Source organism: Aegilops tauschii, chromosome 2, assembly GCF_002575655.3.
Source record: "Aegilops tauschii subsp. strangulata cultivar AL8/78 chromosome 2, Aet v6.0, whole genome shotgun sequence".
NCBI lineage: Eukaryota > Viridiplantae > Streptophyta > Magnoliopsida > Poales > Poaceae > Aegilops > Aegilops tauschii.
In genome coordinates this window covers 376423830-376443081 of record NC_053036.3, presented here as the reverse complement: position 1 = coordinate 376443081, position 19252 = coordinate 376423830, and the positions used below count along the sequence as shown (strand labels likewise).

Here is a 19252-nt window from a genome sequence, read left to right as displayed (position 1 = left end):
GCATATTTTGAACCTTTTCAAAAGCCTTTTGATGTTTCACAGCAATCTTAGCAAGTTTAGAGTAGCTAGGCTTGAGGTTTTCATCAGATTCATCCTCACTTGATTCGGAGGAGGGATATTTGAGTACTTTGGAACCCTTTGCCATGAAGCAATAGCTGGGAGCGTAGTCATCGTCGCCGTTGTCAGCCGTGTTGGGGAAGTCATTTTCCTCAGAGTTGAAGATGGACTTGCTGACAAAAGCAGTAGCGAGGGCTAGGCTCGCCACACCAGATTCTGACTCCTCAGATGCCTCCTCTTCCTCATTTTCTTCAGATTCAGCTTCAGATTCCATTTCCTTGCCAATGAATGCCCGAGCCTTTTTGGAGCAGCTCTTCTTGTGAGATGAAGACTTCGAGGATTTTGACCATGAGGACTTTGAAGATTTCTTCTTCTTCTTTGAGTCCTCAGAACTGCAATCCTTGTATTTCTTCTTCTTTGATTTCTTTTCCCACAGTGGACAATCTTGAATGTACTGACCAGGTTTCTTGCATTTGTGGCAAGTTCTCTTCTTGTAGTCACGGGATGAGGAATCTGATCTCATGTCATCACTTCTTTTGAGGATTTACCAAAGCGACCACGCCTTGAGAACTTCTGGAATTTCCTCACAAGCATTGCTATCTCCTGGATCAGTTCTTCGGGATCACCAAGGCTGCTACCAGAATCCTCACCTTCAGATTCAGAGACTGCCTTGGCCTTCAGAGCGCGTGATCTACCATAGCTCGATCCATAGAGATCTCTCTTCTCAGCAAGTTGGAACTCATGAGTGTTTAGCCTCGAGGATATCAGCGGGATCAAATGACTTGTAGTCTCCTCGTTCTTGTATCATCACTGCAAGAGTGTCAAATGAGGAATCAAGCGATCTCAGCAATTTCTTCACCACCTCATGGTCGGTAATGTCAGTGGCACCAAGTGCTTGAAGATCATTTGAGATGTCAGTGAGGCGATCGAAGGTTTGCTGAATATTTTCATTGTCGAGTCTTTGAAGCGGTTGAAGAGATTGCAAAGAACGTCAACCCAAGAGTCATGCTGTGTTGAGACTCCTTCGTTGACCTTGGACAGCCTATCCCAGATAAGCTTAGTTGTCTCCAAAGCACTCACTCTGCCATACTTCCCTTTGCTAAGATGGCCACATATGATGTTCTTCGCTTGAGAGTCGAGTTGCTTGAATCTCTTCACATCAGCAGCGTTGATGGTAGGAGTGACAGAGGGAACGCCATTTTCCACAACGTACCAGAGATCATTGTCAATTGCCTCAAGATGCATTCGCATCTTATTCTTCCAGTAGGGGTAGTCCATCCCATCGAAGGTAGGACACCCAGCAGAGACCTTGATCATACCTGCAGTCGACATAACTAAAACTCCAGGCGGTTAAACCAAAATCACACAGAACAAGGGAGTACCTTACTCTGATACCAATTAAAGGTGTGTTATATCGACTAGAGGGGGGTGAATAGGCGATTTTTACAAATTCGTCACTGAGGAATTTCAAGGTCAGGAAATTCCTAATTCATGAACAACTAGCAGCGGAATAAATCCTCAGATGCAAACTTAACAGAGCAGTAGCACATACATCACAATGAAATGAAAACAAGCACAGAGTACAAGTAGCGTAAACACAGGATAAGCGGGCTGAAGACAAAGTGACTGAAGAATTAGGACTGAGGAAAGTGAGAAAGTCTTCAGTCAAGGTCTTCAAACAGAAACGATCAAGTATAACAACACAGTAATGAGGAAATGAAAGGGTTGAGGAAATAGACCAGTAGCTCGGTGAAGACAGTGATTTGGTAGACCAGTTCCAACTGTTGTGACAGTCGTACGTCTGGTTGGAGCGGGTAGGTATTTAAACATGAGGGCACACAGTCCCGGACACACAGTCCTCACCGTATTCTCCTTGAGCTAAGGTCACACAGACATCACCCAATCACTCGCGGTAAGTCTTCAGGTGACTTCCAAACCTTCACAGACTCGGTCACTCGACGATCCACAGTTTCCTCTTGGATGCTCTGGACCATGACGCCTAATCGTCTGGAGGATGCACATTACTCAAAGGTAACAAGCATCGGTTCCACACAGGAACAATCTCTTCAGTGATGCTCAATCACTTTGGGTTTGTAGGTGTTTGGGTTTGGGTTTTCCTCACTGATGATTTTCGTTCAAAGTCCTCGGAGGATGGGATGCTCTCAATGACAAGTGTCAGTTTCTCTCGGAGCAGCCAACCAGCTATGTAACATCCCAAATTTTCAATTTGGAATGTTATACATAGGTCATCATATGCATATCATATTTTATTTGCATCTCAGTTGTGACCCTAAAAATCCTAAGCAACTCAAGGACCCACGGAGAGAGTTGGGGATTTAACTGTTTTCATATTTGATTTTTCTCAAATACTGAAAAGGGGATCACTTTGGTTTTAATTATTTTTCTCTCCAAAATTATTTCATATTAAAAATATATGAGAGGGGAAAAAAGGACTTCTCCAAAATAAATGAAATATTGGAGGAAAAATGTTAAAATCAAATAAATAATTTTATTTGAATTAGAAAAATATGCATTTTTCAAAATTGCATTTTTAGGTCAAGAAAATGTTCACTTTGTTCTAAATATTTTATTTAGACGGTGAAAATTGTTTTTGGTATTTTTAGATTTTTTTATGATTATTAGGATTTTTTTCTCGGTGGAATTTATTTAAAAAAAACTGTTCCGGACCGACTGGGCCGACGCCGGACTTCACGAGGAGTCCGACGCCGCCGCCACCTCGACCGCCCCCTCCCCCAAGCACCCGCACCCCCTGCCCTTAAATACCGTCACCGCCCTCCCCTTGCCCCACATCGCCGCCCGCACCGCCGCAGCAGCAGCTCGCGCCGCCGCCTGCCGCCGTTGCCCGCGCGCCGCTTCCCGCCAGCTCCGCCGCATGCCGCCCCGCGCCGGAGCCGAAGCCCCGCCTCGCCGGAGCCACCGGAGCCGTTGACTCCCGAGCTGCCATTGTTTTTTTCGGTTAGGTAAACCGATCGGTTTTTTAACCCTAGATGCGTTTTTTTTCTAGATCAGTTTTCGTCGGGTTTTTTCTTTTATTTAGCGGACGTTCGTCCGTTCGTTCGTTTTAGCGAACGATGTTCACCATTTAGGTTCAGACAGCGAACGTTCGTTCGTTAGTCTTTTCTTTTTATTTTCTTTTTCTGCCAGGGACCTATCCGCGATTATTTTTATTGCAGATTAGCCCCTGATATTTAAACCCTCGTAACTTTACAACCGTTTGTCCAAATCCAGTGAAACCAACGTCAAAATCTTCGTCTCAAGCCCCTCTTTGTGTTTAGTCAACTTGAACAAGGTTTTGACAATTTAAAATTTGGTTTCAAGCAGATTTGAATTCGAAGTTCTTTTGACCGTAGTTTCAGTTACGTAGCTCCGATTCGATTGATTCTTTTTGCAGATCGAATCTCTTCAGTTGAATTTTCAGATTCGATCTTCTTATTTGAGTTTTACCCGTGCATCTATGCTTGAGTGCTTATGTATGCTATTGTTTGTTTGCGATAGAATTCCCGGAGTTCGAAGCGTGCTACTACGAGTCTCAAGGGTTTGCGGATCGTCAGCAAGGCAAGTAACACATTGATCATACTCTTTTCATACCCAGTTTTTATGCATTAGTCTCAACCCTCAAACATTGCATGAGTAGGATTGATAACATGTGGGTTTTGGGAAGTAGATGATGAGGTAGAACCAATTGCCCTTTTATTATCAAACCTTGGGAGTTACTTCTACGCTATGCTCATGTTGCCATGCTATGCTCGTAGACGAGGATTGTGTTTGAGTGTATCCATGACAGATGTGAGATTGTTAATTAATGGTTAACTTAAGGTGGCTACTTAAACACACATCTGGTGCATTGGTTGCGGGCACCTGGGGATATACCAGTGCTGTCCATTTGGTTCGCCACCCAGGCTCAAAGGGATCATAAGGTTATTCATGCTAGAAACTTCCGTGTGCAGCCACAAGCTATTATGGGCTCTAGCATAGTTGAGTATCTTGCATGACCTCTTTCAGTGGTGGGCTAGCAGATGTAGGGGAAAGTAGGTGTAACTGTCCATCCAGAGTAAAGAGTTAATGCTTCTAAAAGACTGTGTCTCGGTCATCCGTTTCTCAAACACCATGAAGTGCGAGAAATCCAACGGAGGAGATCGAGTCTTGTGGGGAAAAGTGTGCAAACTTCTGCAGAGTGTACAAACTAATCATGGTTAGCCGTGTCCCCGGTTATGGACATCTTGAGTATCTGGTTCTTGAATTATCATGTTGATCTCATCACTTTAAATTGATTTGTTGGGTTGCTAATTACTTCTTAATTGGGATTGAGATGGGGATTTACCATTCTCAATGTTTCAACTACCATGATAGTTAAACAAAATATATTCCTTTGATGTAGGAAAAAATTGGCTTTTCGCAAAACATTATAACCATAGAGCCTCCACCAGCCATATATGCATGTAGTGATAGCATTTATTTGTTCATTGCTCTATTGTGTTAAATTGCCAGCATATTCCATGTGCTGGCCCGTTTTGGGCTGCAACATATCATGTTGCAGACTTTTCAAATGAAGAGTAAGGTGCGCTAGGTCATTTGTCGTGCACTCAGCTATGCCGTTGGAGTTGACGGACTCACTTTATCTTCCAAGCCTTCCGCTGTTATCTTATTTACATGGCCTTAAGCCATATTTATTGTAATAAGTTCTCTCTTGAGACATTCGATGTAATAAGTGTGTGATTGCTACTCTGTTATAAATCCATTCAAGTATTGTGTGTGTCAGCATTACCGATCCAGGAATGACACTTATGCACAAAGATTTGACCGTCTGAGGTCGGATCGCTACAAGCTAGTGGTTGTAGGGGGCGGCTATTTATAGCCTAGGGAGCAGCCTGACATGATAAGACATAAATGCCCTTCAATGATATGACCGTTAGGTGGGTAGATATTTTGGAACAGCTGGCGCGTAGCACAGCAACGGTCAGAAATTTGAGCTCTCAAATTCCCCATGGCTATCATGTTCCTCACTTGTAGGCAATCCGCACTGGCGAATTCCTAACTCCTCGGTCAGAACAAATTCCTTAGAGACCAGAAGATCTTCGTCTCTGTCACTGAAGAAATTGACTGAACTGTATGATATTTCCAATGGCTTCACTCGAAAGGATTGGTAGGTGTAGGATTTTGAGATGAGCATCACTTGGAAACATTTCCTTAGTTTTACCTCGACCCCCTTTAACAGTACGGTGTTTCCTATGACTCAAGAAAGAGAAAATGAAACTACGAAAACAAAAGTCTTCACGCTTCATATTCCTCGCATGAATATTAAGTCTTCACGGTCACGCCAATTTCTTCACTTTCAAAGTCTTTAGAAAGCCAAAGTCTTCAATTGAAGACATTCATTTTTAGGGGTCGACTTTCTCTGTAAATATCAAACTCCCCATAGACTTATAGACCTGTGTACACTCACAAACGCATTAGTCCCTTAACCTATAAGTCTTCAATACACCAAAATCACTAAGGGGCACTAGCTGCACTTACATTAACCCATCCCGGAACACAAGGAGCAAGGCAAAGATTTGAATTTGAACTTGAATGCAAGTCATAAACTTTGAACTTTAAGGATTTGTAATAAGGATTCTTCATCAATTTGAACTACTGTGAAAACTTGTAATGTGTAATAATTCTATTTGTAATTTGATGTGAAATTTGAGGTAGAATACAAAACTGAGGCAAAATTTGAATTTTAGGCAAAGTTTGAATTTGAACCAACACTTGAAGTCCATTGCTCTGTGGTGTGAGTTGCAAAGTTTGTTGAACTATTATAAACATTAGGTGACCAATCCGATCTCTTTTGCGTGGTAAAACTTGTAGTCATGAGAAATATGCTCCAAATGAGCTCCCAAGCTAGGGTAAACGGCCCCATTTGTAATCAAGTTTTCTTTGGACCTACACTAAATGGGCCAAATATTTTTTATTAACACTTATTCAATCTATATAGTGTAGAGTCGAAGTATCACTATTTACTGAACTAATCTTCATATTTTACATTTTTTTGAAAAAAAATATACTTTGATAGAAAACCATTAAAACACGTTTAAAATATGAAAATAGAAAACTAAGTTCAGATCCTTCTTATTCACTTTGAAATCAAGCTTTGGTGATTTTTTTGATTCTTTTTAATTTTCAAAAACCGAAGGGAACCCTACCTCCTCTCCTTGGACTTATGAAATGTTGTACGTGATAGCTCATATATGTGAAGGTTTTTTCATGAGAATGTCCATAGACAAAGTTTATGATTTTTGGTTGGTAACATGTCACACAAGACAACATTGTGCGCGGGTTTTATTTTTATTTTTTATTTTTTTAATTAATGGTGCTCATTTGACCTCGATCGTGCCAGCTAGTTTTTTTTGTAAATGTTTGTATACCGAGTTTAGTATTTTTCCTCGTTAGTGTGTCTTATAAAACAACGAACGGTGAAGGTTTCATATTTTTTCGATTTTTTTAAAATTAGTTATGCTCAGTCAAAGCCTTGGAAACCCCGTTGACCAACTCAAAACCCCTCTAAACCCCGCGTGGTTTCGCCTAACACTAGCTCCGAACGTCAGCCATCCGATTATACCCTAGCACCAAGCGACAGCCCTCAGATGTGGTCTTCTAGAAGGAATTCCGAGAGCAGGCTGCGTGCAGGCTCCGCGCCGTTGGATCACATGGATGGCTCTGCATCGTTGGATCGTGGGGCGATCCGCGAGAGTTGTTGGTTGTGCTTGCCCACCCTTGCCTCCCCTTTCTTCCGCTGCTTATTCTGCGACGACGAGAGGAGCCACTCCTCTGCTGCTTCTTCTCTGGCGATGAGAGGAGCCACTCCTCTGCTTCTTCTTCTCCGACAACTTTGGGCGATATGTCGAGCTCCACTTCAGCCTCCCGCCCCTCATGGACCCAGTATGGTCCACTTCCCATGGAGCGATGTCCTGACTGCCCACGCAGCATGCCACTAATACGGCTGACTTCGAAGAAGGTCAAGACTGGCAACTACGGGCGCGAGTTCGTGAAATGCAAGAGCAGGCTAGAGGGGCAGGTTAGATCTCATGATTTTTCTCTGATTTCTTTTTCTATTTTCTTTTAATTCTTTTTCCTTGGATCTAGGATTTAGGGTTCATGTTTTCATTTCAGATCATGAAGAAATGCACACATTTTGAATGGCTGGATGACTACGTTAAGCGGATTCAATTCAATGGGGCCCCAGCCCCAGAGCTCAATTTGCCGTCAGCACCAACGAATTTGGTCTCTCAAAGTGCTGCTCTGACAGTTGGGGATGCAGATCTGAAGGGGGGAATTAAAGAAGATGAACAAGAACTTGAAGTAGATGATTCAATTGAACAAGCAAGTGAATCTGATAGCTTTAGGATTTTATTTTTGTATAGTTGCTCTACGATTTGCTTACTTGCTGGTCATCACTCGTTAGAGATGTTATTAGTGTGGTGTCATGTGCTCTAGGATTTGGTTAATTTGTGGATCATGTGCTCTAGGATTTGCTTAAATTTGTGGATCATGTGCTCTAGGATTTGCTTAAATTTGTGGATCATGTTCTCTATGCTCTATGTTGCTTAGTTTGTGGATCATGTCAGTTTTGTACACTTTCAGTTTCTTCAGTTTCGTGAGACAACACCGATCGCAGAAGGAAAAAAACGTACTTCTTGGGCCCAAATTGAAACTAAGCTCTGGTTGGGCTGTCGCCTTGCGTTGAGTGTCGAAGGCCCACAAAGATAAAAGAGGCCTAGAAAATAGTGCACGCGCTGGCTCTGTTTTTTTCTTGATTATTTCCATGGTAAATCCATTTATTGCCATGCCGAACAAAAATAGTGCATGATGGTAAATCGATTTATTGTTAGCAGTACAACTTTTGTCCCATGGCATTTTTGTACAGATAATTGCCATGGCGAACTTAAGAATAACTTTTTCCATGTCATTGTTAGTGTAGATACTATGACAAATTATTTATTGTACTTGCCCATGTCAAATTTATTTGTACATATCGTGGCAATTTCCTTCTATATATAGCCTATGGCACAACACTTTGATTTTTGACATGCGGGTATTATAAACATGTTTTTGTTGCAAGAAAATATTGTATACACAATTTTTTGGTTTTGTTTTTGTTTTTGTTTTATTCACGATTTTTTTGTAGAACATGGCAAATTTATTATTAAGAGCATGTTAGATTTAATTATGTAGATCATGATATCCATCAGAAACCACGTCTAAAGTAATGTCCGGTGGCACCATTAGCCACCATATCCATCTAGAGAGCATGTCTAGGGCTCGGCTACGGCACCATATCCATCTACCGATATCTCACGTAGCAAGCATACATCCATAACATAGAAAGTAGCAAGCATAGCGTAGTTCTTACAAAAAACATAGGGTTCCCTAAAACATTTTTTTGTGGGTGAAATAATGTATTACTCATCACGAAAGGTTCAAACAATCAATGACAGCTAGCTTTGTCGCTACTAAAGGCCCCGACCCTATCCAAGTCATAGTTCTGCCTTCTAAATGAGCAAACTTAGCTAAGCTATCACTAACTTTATTTTGGCTATGATTGATATGAGTAATACAAGATTCATGAAGAGACATAAAGTATCTAATCTCCTTAATAAGCGATGCATAGATAGATCTATCCACCTCTTTTGCCTGGGTCAACTTCACGGCAACAAGGGAGTCCATCTGGATCATAACTGGAAGAGATAATGACAAACCCTCCATACACGCACATAGTTCAGCTTCGAGGGTAGCCAACGACATAACATAAAAATATATAACACGTTGTACATAAAAGAGTTCACGGTACAACCAACAACAAAAAAGCCCTAACAGGCAAGACAAGCTTCACGAGACCGGCCGGGCCTTCATCACCATCTTCACTGCACCTTCTCTTCAGTGCTCCTCCTCCATGCCGTCCTTGCTGAGGTAGTAGGGGAGGTTGTGCATGCCGTTGCGGGTGGGGAAGATGCTATCGAAGTCTGTGAAGATGTTGTAGGTGGTGAATGCGATGAACTCCCACCCACACAAAAACACCTTGCTGAGGAGGTAGTACGCATCGAATCTGTTGGTGAAGTGGGCGATGAGGCCTGACGGCGAAGAGCTGGCATTTGGGCGCACTTCCTCCAGTCGGAACATCACCGGCGAGCCCACCGGGAGCTGGGTGTAACCCGCACGGAGGAACCACTGGGCAAACTCCCTGGCACCCCTCCAGCGTGAGATCGCCCACACACGGAGCATCGTCTCCAGGACGACGCCGGCGGGGTACCGCCTCTCCGGCGCGGTGGGTGGCACCTGGAAGGTGGGGCCGTAGTACTGCATCCTCACCTCGCTCGGAGAGTGATCTGGATTTGGGTGAAGAAGAGAAGGAGGCGGCGCAAATGGATGTGTGCAGAATAGGTGGAGCGGTGGGGTGGTTTAAATAAGGGCACCGGCCGCGCTCTGCATTTGCTATGTTCAGACGAGCCGCGTCGATCGATATGCCACTTTAATTGCCAACCGGTTTTAATTGCCACGCTAAATCGATGTGACACGTGTGCGACAAGAGAGAACCAGCAACAGCGACCGTCGTTGCGTCCGTGGCGGCTCATGTGCAGGAAAGCAGCTCGGTCAGCGCATCGTGGTGGCGCACATCGGCACATGCAGGCTCGGTAGGCGCATGTAGGCTCGGTCAACGCATCGTGCCGACGCGCATCGACGCATGCAGGCAGGCTTGCTGGGTGCATGCATAGCAGGCTAACTGGATACGTCGTGCATGCATAACAGCCTTCTGTCGTGGCGGCGCACGCAGGCGTTTCATGCAAAGGCCCAACAGTCCAACGAGACCACGGCCCAACGGTCAAACAACGACACCGCCAAACGCGGCCCCACTTGTCAGGTCCAACCCGCTCTCAGGTCCAACGGGCGACACAGTCCATCGCGGCCCCACTCGTTAGAGTTAACGGTCAAGCCATTGACCCGACGACAACGTCCGCTATGACCAGTTCTGAGGGTTTCGGGTAAGGAGTGGGCAAAAGTTAAGAGCGTGGGATGAATGAGTACATCTAAGGAACCAGGGACACAGATGTAAAAACCCATAAAAATAGGCATGGATATGACGACTTACTCTTACAACCATATATTTACGAACGGGATCATCATGATATTCGTTTGTGCGAAGTCATCATCAAGATGTGCTTGCAACGTTTCGAAGCGGGGGTGTCCAAATTAGGCCTTCTTGTGAGATAGGAGAACCAACGCTCATACCGTCGCTCAGTGGGCCGGCCTAACAGTGTGGTGAGCCAGCTTGCTCGGTTCGTAGTTGACTGTTGACTTTTTGGGGAAATGCAAAAAAAATCATAAAAAAGGAATTCAAAAAATCATGGATTTTAAAGTTTCACCAATTAAAAAAATCATTGATTCAAAAAAAGTTTGTAGATTTAAAAAAGTTCAAGAGTTCAAAAAAATTCGCGAACGCTTCAAATTTTTAGGTGTGCCAAATCGAACATTTTTCATGGCAAATTATGTTCATCGAGGATGACAACTTTAGTTGGCGAGCATGGTAAATCCGTCTCAATTCAATATTTTGCGATGAAATTGCCGTGCTTGCAAATTAAATTTGCCATTATCGCACCAATATAAATTGCCATAAAAAAGTTTGATTTGCCATGCCTAAAATCTGACGTCTGATTTTAGTGTTTCAGAAATCCCTATTGGACGGTCACTGCGTCAAGTTGTCGGGGTTTCGCAGAGGCGAACGACCCCACAGCAGGGATACATGATCCTGATTTTAGGAACCTTCTGGAAGGGTCCAAGCTGTTTTTTGGTTTGGGGAAATTCTGGGAGGTTCCTAAACCAGGTTTGTTTTGTTTCTTCTTCATTTTTCCTTTTTTCCTGCTTCTTTATTATTATTATTATTATTATTATTATTATTATTATTATTATTATTATCATCTCTCTTTTTTCTTTCCCCCCCTTTTTTCAAGATTACTTTTACATTTTTTAAGTGTTCTTGATTATTTTAAAAAACTGTAAATTTCAAAAATATTTGCTTTTTCACAAATTCTTCAAACTTCAAAATTGACCCTATTTCTAATATTTTCAGGAATTCAGAAAATGTTCGGGGATCTAAAAATGTTTGCGCTTTTCATTATTTATTAATAAGTTCAAATAACGTTCCTATTTTCAATTATTAATCAAAGTTTCGAATTTGTTAACAACTTCAAGAAAATCCCTTCTTTTTCAAATTTTATTCACAAATTCGAAAAATATTCAGCTTCTCTAAATTTTGTTCTCAAATTCAAAAAGTATTCAGGAATTTCGAAAAATGTTTGCAAGCTTGAAATGTTCATGTTTTTTAAAAATGTCCGAACATTTTAAAAATGTTTTTGCTTTTAGTGTTTTTGGGAATTTGAAAAAAAATTCTCATGTTTTTTTCATAAATTAAGGATTTTCAAAAACTATTTGGGTTTTAAGAAAATGTTTTCATCGCGGTTCGTCTCGTACAATTGTTGATTACTTTTTCTGTATGTGCGCGTCTGCCCAGTTATCTTTGTTCCTTGGTTGCACTTGAGATTAGGAGTGTTGGGAGTGCGACCCGCCGTAAAGAGGCGAGGCGGGGCCATTCCACCACCCATTTTTTGGCTGCCCTAGTCTACTGTCTAGGGGATGATCCCCTGTAATTAATTTTGTAGGTTATTTCGTTTAGCTAGTATGAGTGAAATATCGGAGTGCTCCCCAAAAAGATGCAGTATGTTTGGATAATGGCGCCAGATGTTGTTTCCTTGATGCTAGGTTTTACCAGTTGGGAAGTAGCAGAACAATTGTATGGTAAAAGGATTGTAGCTTCGGATTGGTTATTGCGTGACTAGCTTGGCAACTCAATCCATTCAATTCTGAAAAGCAGGTTTTGTAACTACTGGGCATATGTAAAAAAGTAGGGCATAACTCTGGAGAAAATGTTTACAATTTCTTAACTAGCAAACAGTGCAGTTGAGACACGATTCTGTGGAATCAACTGCATAACTGTCAACTACACGTAAAATGCAGTTAAATCAAGTCAACTGCACCCAAAAACATGCGGTCGAATCAACCGCAATGCTCTCAACTGTACCAAAAAATGCAGTTCAGTCAAGTCAGCTGCATGGGGAATGCAGCTGAACTTAAATCCAGTCAATTGCACGAAAAATACAGTTGAATCAGCTACCTCACCGCATGAAAATGCAGATAAATCAACTACATTGCTGCCAATTGTTCTACACAAAAGAATTCAATAAATAGAATTTGAAGTCAACTGTGCATGAATTAACTCAACCGTTTACTTGATCCTTATGGGGTTAAACAAGCACAACTTAGCAAGTGCGAAAAGTGATACGATTGCACAATAAATAGAATGTGAACTCAATGCTTAATGACTCAATAAAGTAGATAAAACTTGGTGAAAAGAACATAGAAACTACTATACCAAATCATTGGTTCGGTTAATCTTAGGAATAAAAGTTCTTAACAATAACAACGCCTTCATTTGCCACCATGTTATGTGCTGCATGTTTACACCTGATAAAAACCATTTCATAGCTGAGAAGGAAGATCAGGATGCTCTCTCATCGCAGTATAGTAGGGTGTGTCAAAATGCCATCTCAGTTATTGTATAACTGCATTTTCTGTGGACGCGCTGCAGATGTTTGAAACTGAGGTTTGTAGGTTCATCGTAGATCTAAAACAGATTGGACTTCTAAAAAAAAAAAGGAGATGTCAATGTACTTAACAATGTACAACAGACTGGCCTAGAAGTTGGTAGAAAATAGAGGGTAGGAAGCCAAACAGGAGTTGAGAAGAAGAAAAAAGATACACCCAATAGTTCAGTATTCAAAATCATAGTATTGCTTCCCAACATCTCCCTCAAGACATGGGAAACACAAGTATGTAAACTGTGGATTTGGTGTTACGTAAATTGTGGATTTGGTGTTCCCAGAACACTATTTTTCCACCCAGTCATCTCACGCGTCACTCTGTAGGGTTATGTGGGCCTGCGTGTCAAATGATGCTTAAGGATTCCTTAGATAGTGCTCCTTATTCTAGAAATGAGACCCCAACGAACTGTAAGCAATACTGCTGCAACCTTAAGAACTCCCTTTTGCTTCAGAAATCATACTGCAAGTGCATACTGCTGCAACCTTAAGAACGCCCTTTTGCTTCTGAAATCATACTGCAAGTGCATAGTGCTTCCACCTTCAGATGCCCTTTTGCTTCAGAAACCATCATGTCCATCCAAGTATAATTTGACACTGTGAATAAACTGGTGTTATGATGAAGTCAATATTTCTCTATTCTAAAATCGTCGTTATCTTGGTGACTGAGCCGCACTAAGCATACTATCAATGTGACTAATCATCTGCTCTTTGATGGGGAGTAACATCACACTTCTTCCAAATAGAGACTTGGAAGTTGGAATAAGAAATCATGTGGCATGTATTCTAACATTGTTTTGTTTTTCTTACCTTGGTGCCATCCCTGATTGCCTTTCTAAACATCATCAAGAAGGTCATTGTAGTTTTTATGCAATTACTTGTTTAGTTCAATGTTAATTTAGCAGTGCAGCAGAAGGCTTCCTTTTCCTGATTATTGTATTCCAGCATCAAGTTTTTGTATAGTTTTTTTTTAGGGATAGTTTTTGTATAGCGACATAGTTCGATGGCATATATTTTCTACTTTTTTGAGCTGAAGGCTAATATGTGACTATCTTCTTAAACAAGTATCTGTGATATCACTGAACCATGATTCAAGCCCGAGTTATCATTTTCCTCACTGGTTCTTCTTTTCATGTCGATTTAATGTCCTAGTACAGATGATCTAATGATGACAATCAAAAGACAGGAAACACAGCGAAGGGGATACATTTTCTTCATTGATTTGATACTCAACAGTGAATACATTTTCTTCATCGGTTCCAAATTCAATTCTAGTGTGTACCCTTGTACCTCCTCCTGAATAATTGTCTTGTTCGGTACGCGATTTATATTTTGTTGTCCTCTTGAAAGCGTTGTAGCTCTCAGACGTTCGTCCATCTTGCTACCATCTATCCGGAAAGGCATATGGTTGCCTGACAGTAATGGAAGAAGATTGGTGTATGTTTCCTGGTCCACAAGTAATCTGCTTGCATGACTCATGTTCTGATTTGAGTTACAGGTACTGCCTCATGACTTCTGTATCGTCAATTTGACGCTTCAACAGATGACCTGGCGTCTGCAGATGATGTATTTTGCAACCTACTGCTGTCCTGTTCGTGTGGATTACCAACTGAAGCACACTCATGTCTCTTGGTCACTCGAAGTTCCATGGATGATTGGACATCAGATGCTGGGAGGTATCATCCATGTCCTGGAATTATCCTTTTTGAAAGGAAAAAATGTCCTGGAATTACCACTTAATTGTGTGCATGTTTTTGCTGTTGCAATTTAAAGCGGACCACCCAGAGGTGCATTTGCAATCAGCTGTGACGGTGAAATAAACCATCCACAATCAAATTGGAGACCTTTCTAATGTGGGTACTCTTGTGTCAGTCGTACCATAAATGGCTGACTAGGTCGCTAGTTTTCACTAACCTAACATGCTGACCTAGCAGGCAGGTAAAGTTGCGTTGTGAAGCAGGTTTTCATAAAGTTCTTGGCATGGTTAGGGCTAGTAGCTGAATAAATTAGCAAAGCTATCATGATCAAGAAAGAGGTGATCGACATTTTTCTGGGGACTGCAACACCAGGGTGCCTTACAAGCCCTAACTTCGACATTTTTTAAAATTACTTATAGAGTTGACAAAACATGTATAAATTCCATACCTTTCTGGAACCAGTGCATGAACAAAATCTGTGGACATGTCTGGGTAAATAATTTTTCATAATTCCGACGTGATTAAAGCCAGTCCAATATGCCTGGAATGTTAAAGCAATGATTAAGACCTTAAGCTTGAAGAAATTTTTATTTGGTTTGTTCTATTTTGTTAAATGACCACTCTCTAGCCTGCACATTTCTTTGTACTGGTAAATTGATAATGTCATAGATTGTGTACTATGTGGTATAACGCACATAGGTCCATTTTACAGCAGTAGTTGATCAGTCAAACTTAAGTTGTTTTCTTACAAAATGAGTAATCAACATCTGTGATTGCTATGGCTTTGTGCGGTTTCCTTGAAAAGTGACAGCATCTGTGCAGCACTATGGAGAAAGTGGATCGATCCTTACCTCAACTGGACTTGGCGATCCATAATGTTTAAGCCTTAGCATGTTTATCACTCACACTTGTTACTGTCATCTTCCACGCCTGTCTCCGACAAACATTTGGCATGATCACTGAACAAACACCAAGGCTCCTGCTCAAATATGATAGGAGTCCCTGCTGTCATTTTGCTCGCTGCCAAATCGGCATTTCCCTCCTTGATTCCTTATTTTTTTCCCATTGATTACAAACTCAACTCTAGTTTGTACCATTGTACCTCATTTGGAATCATTGTCTTGTTCAGTACGCAATTCACATGTTATACCGTCCTCCTGGATCGGATGTCTGTTCATCAGTGTTGCTGTCCTCTATTCAGGAAGAGGAAGGCATGGTGGCCGCCCAGCAGTAATGGAAGATGAAGATTGCTGCCTGTACGTGTCCTGGACCACATGTAATCTGCTGGCATAAACCAATCACTCATGCCCTGATTGAAGCTACAGGTACTGCCTCTGCGTGATGGTCATGGCGTCTGTTGTGTTCATGTGAGTTCAGCGTAGGAGCTGACGTCTGAAGATGATGTATTGCGCAACCTACTGTTGCGTGAATCATCAGCTTTATAAAGCAATAATGTATAGCAGCTTAAGTAGTACACCCCTTTTCCAACTGGTCATTGGATGCTGAGAGGTATCCTCCATGTACCGGAATTACAGATTTATTGTGTGCATGTTTTCTATGTTGCGATATCCTATCCTCCCGTTCCAAAATACTTGAAGTTCTAAGTTTGTCCTAACTCAAACATTTTTTAATTTTGAGCAAGTTTGCAGAAAATAATGTCAACATGTACATTGTACAACATCAACTATATAAAGTATGAAAATATATTTTATGATGAATCTAATGAAACTAATTTGATGTTGTAGATACTGGTAGTAGACTTGCCAAACTTTAAGATGTCTGGCTTGGGACAAAGCTAGAACTTCAAGCATTTCGAAGCCGAGGGAGTGTGAATTAACCAAGAAAACACCTAGTACAGTTAAAACTAGGAGACTTTGCTGAAGTGGGTACTCTTGTGTTACTGTGAATCCCATGAATGGCCGGTTAGTTGGGCTAGTTCTCTTGTCACTAGCCTAACATGTTGACCTTTCGCGGCAGGTGAATGGCATAAGTTGGCCACAGCGAAGCCAAGCAGTAGGTCAACAAATTAGCAAAGCTTATCTTGATCAAGAGGGAGGAAGGAATAGCCACTAGCGACTCTGGTTTCCGAGCGAATCCTGAATTTATGCCATCATTGCATCGGATAAACGTCCCCAAATCTTTGTGCAATCAATATAATATCTGATTGGTTTTGTTTTTCAGAATCCCACAATGTTTCATTTGAGTAGGGGCCATGTTTCATTTCAGAATTCCACGATTGTAAGGCTGGACCATGCTTCATTTGCTTCTTCTCTTCGGGACCTCTCGGATTCATTAGAGTGGCAGTCATGTCCTGGAATAATTGAGAGGGACCCAATTCTATTTTAGATTAGAAGAAGAGTTGATATGACAAACACAAGTTTTGTTTAAAGCTCACAATCGACGTCGGCGATGGCTATGGTTGTGTGCGCGGCTTACTCAAAGCTAGAGAATGACAAGGATTGTGGAGAAAAAGTGTTTTCATGCCCATCTCCACCCGGCTTGACATATCCATAAAGTTTTCTTAACTTGCTTGATTAGCACGTGTCAGCATCCCAAATATTGCGGTTTTAAGGGTGCAAATCAGCTTACACGACCCATACAAACATGCTCAAACAAAATGCTGTGGCTATGTGTAATGAAAAGGAGCAAACGGTTAAAACAAAATGTTGCAACCTTTGTCCTTTGCTGTATATTTCTGAAATCCACAACACATTCACAGTCAGGTATCAATCAAATCAGCAAGCAAAAAACGGAAAACCAACGCCTTCTTCTGCTACTATGTCAACATGAACCTCCGCACGCACGTCTACCTACCATTCACAGCTTCACGCTCGTGTGATTCTGTGAAGCATCGGATCAATTCACAACCAGCATCAATCAGTACATCCATCCTAGTAAATTTCATTTCCAAGCACACAAACCAAGAAGAAGTCGAAAAAGATTGGTGAAATCCTGTGGCGGAATGTACAGATCAGGTGATCTTGGAGGAGCTCCTGAAGCCTTGGATGAGCAGGCAGAACCCCTGCCCTGACGGCCCCTGCTTCTGTCGCTGGCCGCGCGCCGGCGCCAGAGGCTTCTCGTGCTCCTTGTCGCTGTCGCCGCTGCTGGCGGCGCCGTCGTCGTCCATCCACAGCCTCGTCTCCGACGCGCCCCGCGCGTGGAACGTAAAGACGGCGCTGGACGAGGAGGCGGACGGGTCGATCGCGTGGAAGAGCCAGCCGTGGAGGTCCCACGTCATGTCCACCGGCGCGCCGCCGTCCAGGATGAGGGTGTGGCTGCCGCGGAAGTTCCACCGCAGCCGCCGCAGCTGCACCACCTTCCGGCCGTCCACGGTGACCCACGCCTCCGTGTCGCCCTCCAGCCCCACGCCGATCTCGTGCTCCGCGCCGGACTCCAAGAAGCGCGCTTTCGTGGACCAGCACCCGCACCCGACGAACCGCTCCCGCCGCCGCGCCATCCGCGACTCGGCCACCGGTATCCCGCCGTGCAGCCGCTCCACGTAGCCCTTGCTCATGTCGCCGAGCAGGAGGACGAACTCCGCGTCGGCGACCACGGCGACGTAGAACCCGGAGACGGGCTCGGGCCCCGCGCCGTACCGCGCCGCCGCGTAGTCCCAGAAGACGCCCACCACGCAGCTGCCCGCGGTGAAGGTGCCGCTCCCCTTCCGCCTGTGCAGGTGCCGCGGGGCGGCGGCCCGGTGGCGCGGGGTGCCGGCGTCGTGGACGGCGACGGAGAGCGCGGGGCCGTCCGGCGAGCGCGCCCACGTGACGTCGACGAGCAGGTCCTTGCCGGACGCCGAGAGGCGCGAGCGGTACACGGTGGTGACCGCGCTGATCCCCGCCGCCCTGCCCCCGCCGTCCGCTGGCCCCGTCGGCGCTGCCGCGGCCGCATTGGCGGCGGCGGAGCCGGAGCAGGCGACGTCGGAGATCCTGACGGCGTGCTCGCTGAAGCACGACACCAGGTCCTTCATGCCCAGTCGGCGGAGGAGTTACGTGCGTGCAGGCAGGACACGCCAGGAGCACGAGGAGGAGGAATCGCTTCGGGGTTTGGCGACTAACCGCTTTGGTAGCTAGCGCGCGGATGGCATTTTGCAGAGGGCGACGGGCAATAGGAAGGGAGGGAATGAAGCAAGTTCGGTAATGGCAGGAGAAAGGTATCTCTTAATCGGGAAGCCTGAGCCTGAGCCTGACAGGCAATAGGCTGGTGCTCGCAAGCTAGGTATAAGATCTTCACTTTCTGCAGGGGTTTCCCCTCCAACTCCAATGCCTCTTGTGCTTGTGCTCGACCTCAACTAGTACTCTAGTACTGTACTGTATTCCCTCCTAGTAGTAGTATGCTTCCTTCTGCTTTAGTAGTAGGAGTAGTTCTTATCAGTAGTAGTAGGTCGCTAGTGGAGAACAAATTCGATCGGTCCGCGCAAAGCAAATTCAATCATGTTTGCGTCATGTTCTTGTATTTCGTTCGTTGGGATGGGAGGCTTCCAACTGCGAACGAACGGAAACGGAAAAGAAGGCCTATAAAACATGGGTAAACGGAAGGAGGCATAGCAGTCAGGCAGGGAGAGAAAAAACGCATCTTCTTCTTGAGGTGGTCTTTACTGCTTTCCTAAATGGCCACTGAAACTTCCGAAACGAAACGGTGGGCACCTATCTGTAGGGGCGAAACGGAAAGGGAGGGCAGCCGACTAGTCCGAGATGTCCATGCACTAGGAACGCCCTGTACGGACCCACCAGCCAGGGCAAAATCGTGTCGCGGCCATGCGCTACTCTATGCAGCAAGCCACTGGGTCCA

General features: G+C 43.7%; 1 protein-coding gene across 1 annotated transcript; it reads right to left on the bottom strand.

The window, feature by feature from the left end:
• Nucleotides 1–17092: 17092 nt before the first annotated feature.
• On the bottom strand, nt 17093–18981 carry LOC109744468 (uncharacterized). The gene has a single exon (XM_020303590.4). It carries the CDS (start codon nt 18429–18431, stop codon nt 17433–17435), a length of 999 nt encoding a protein of 332 aa, XP_020159179.1. The 5' UTR covers nt 18432–18981; the 3' UTR covers nt 17093–17432.
• Between the last annotated feature and the right edge of the window lie 271 nt (nt 18982–19252).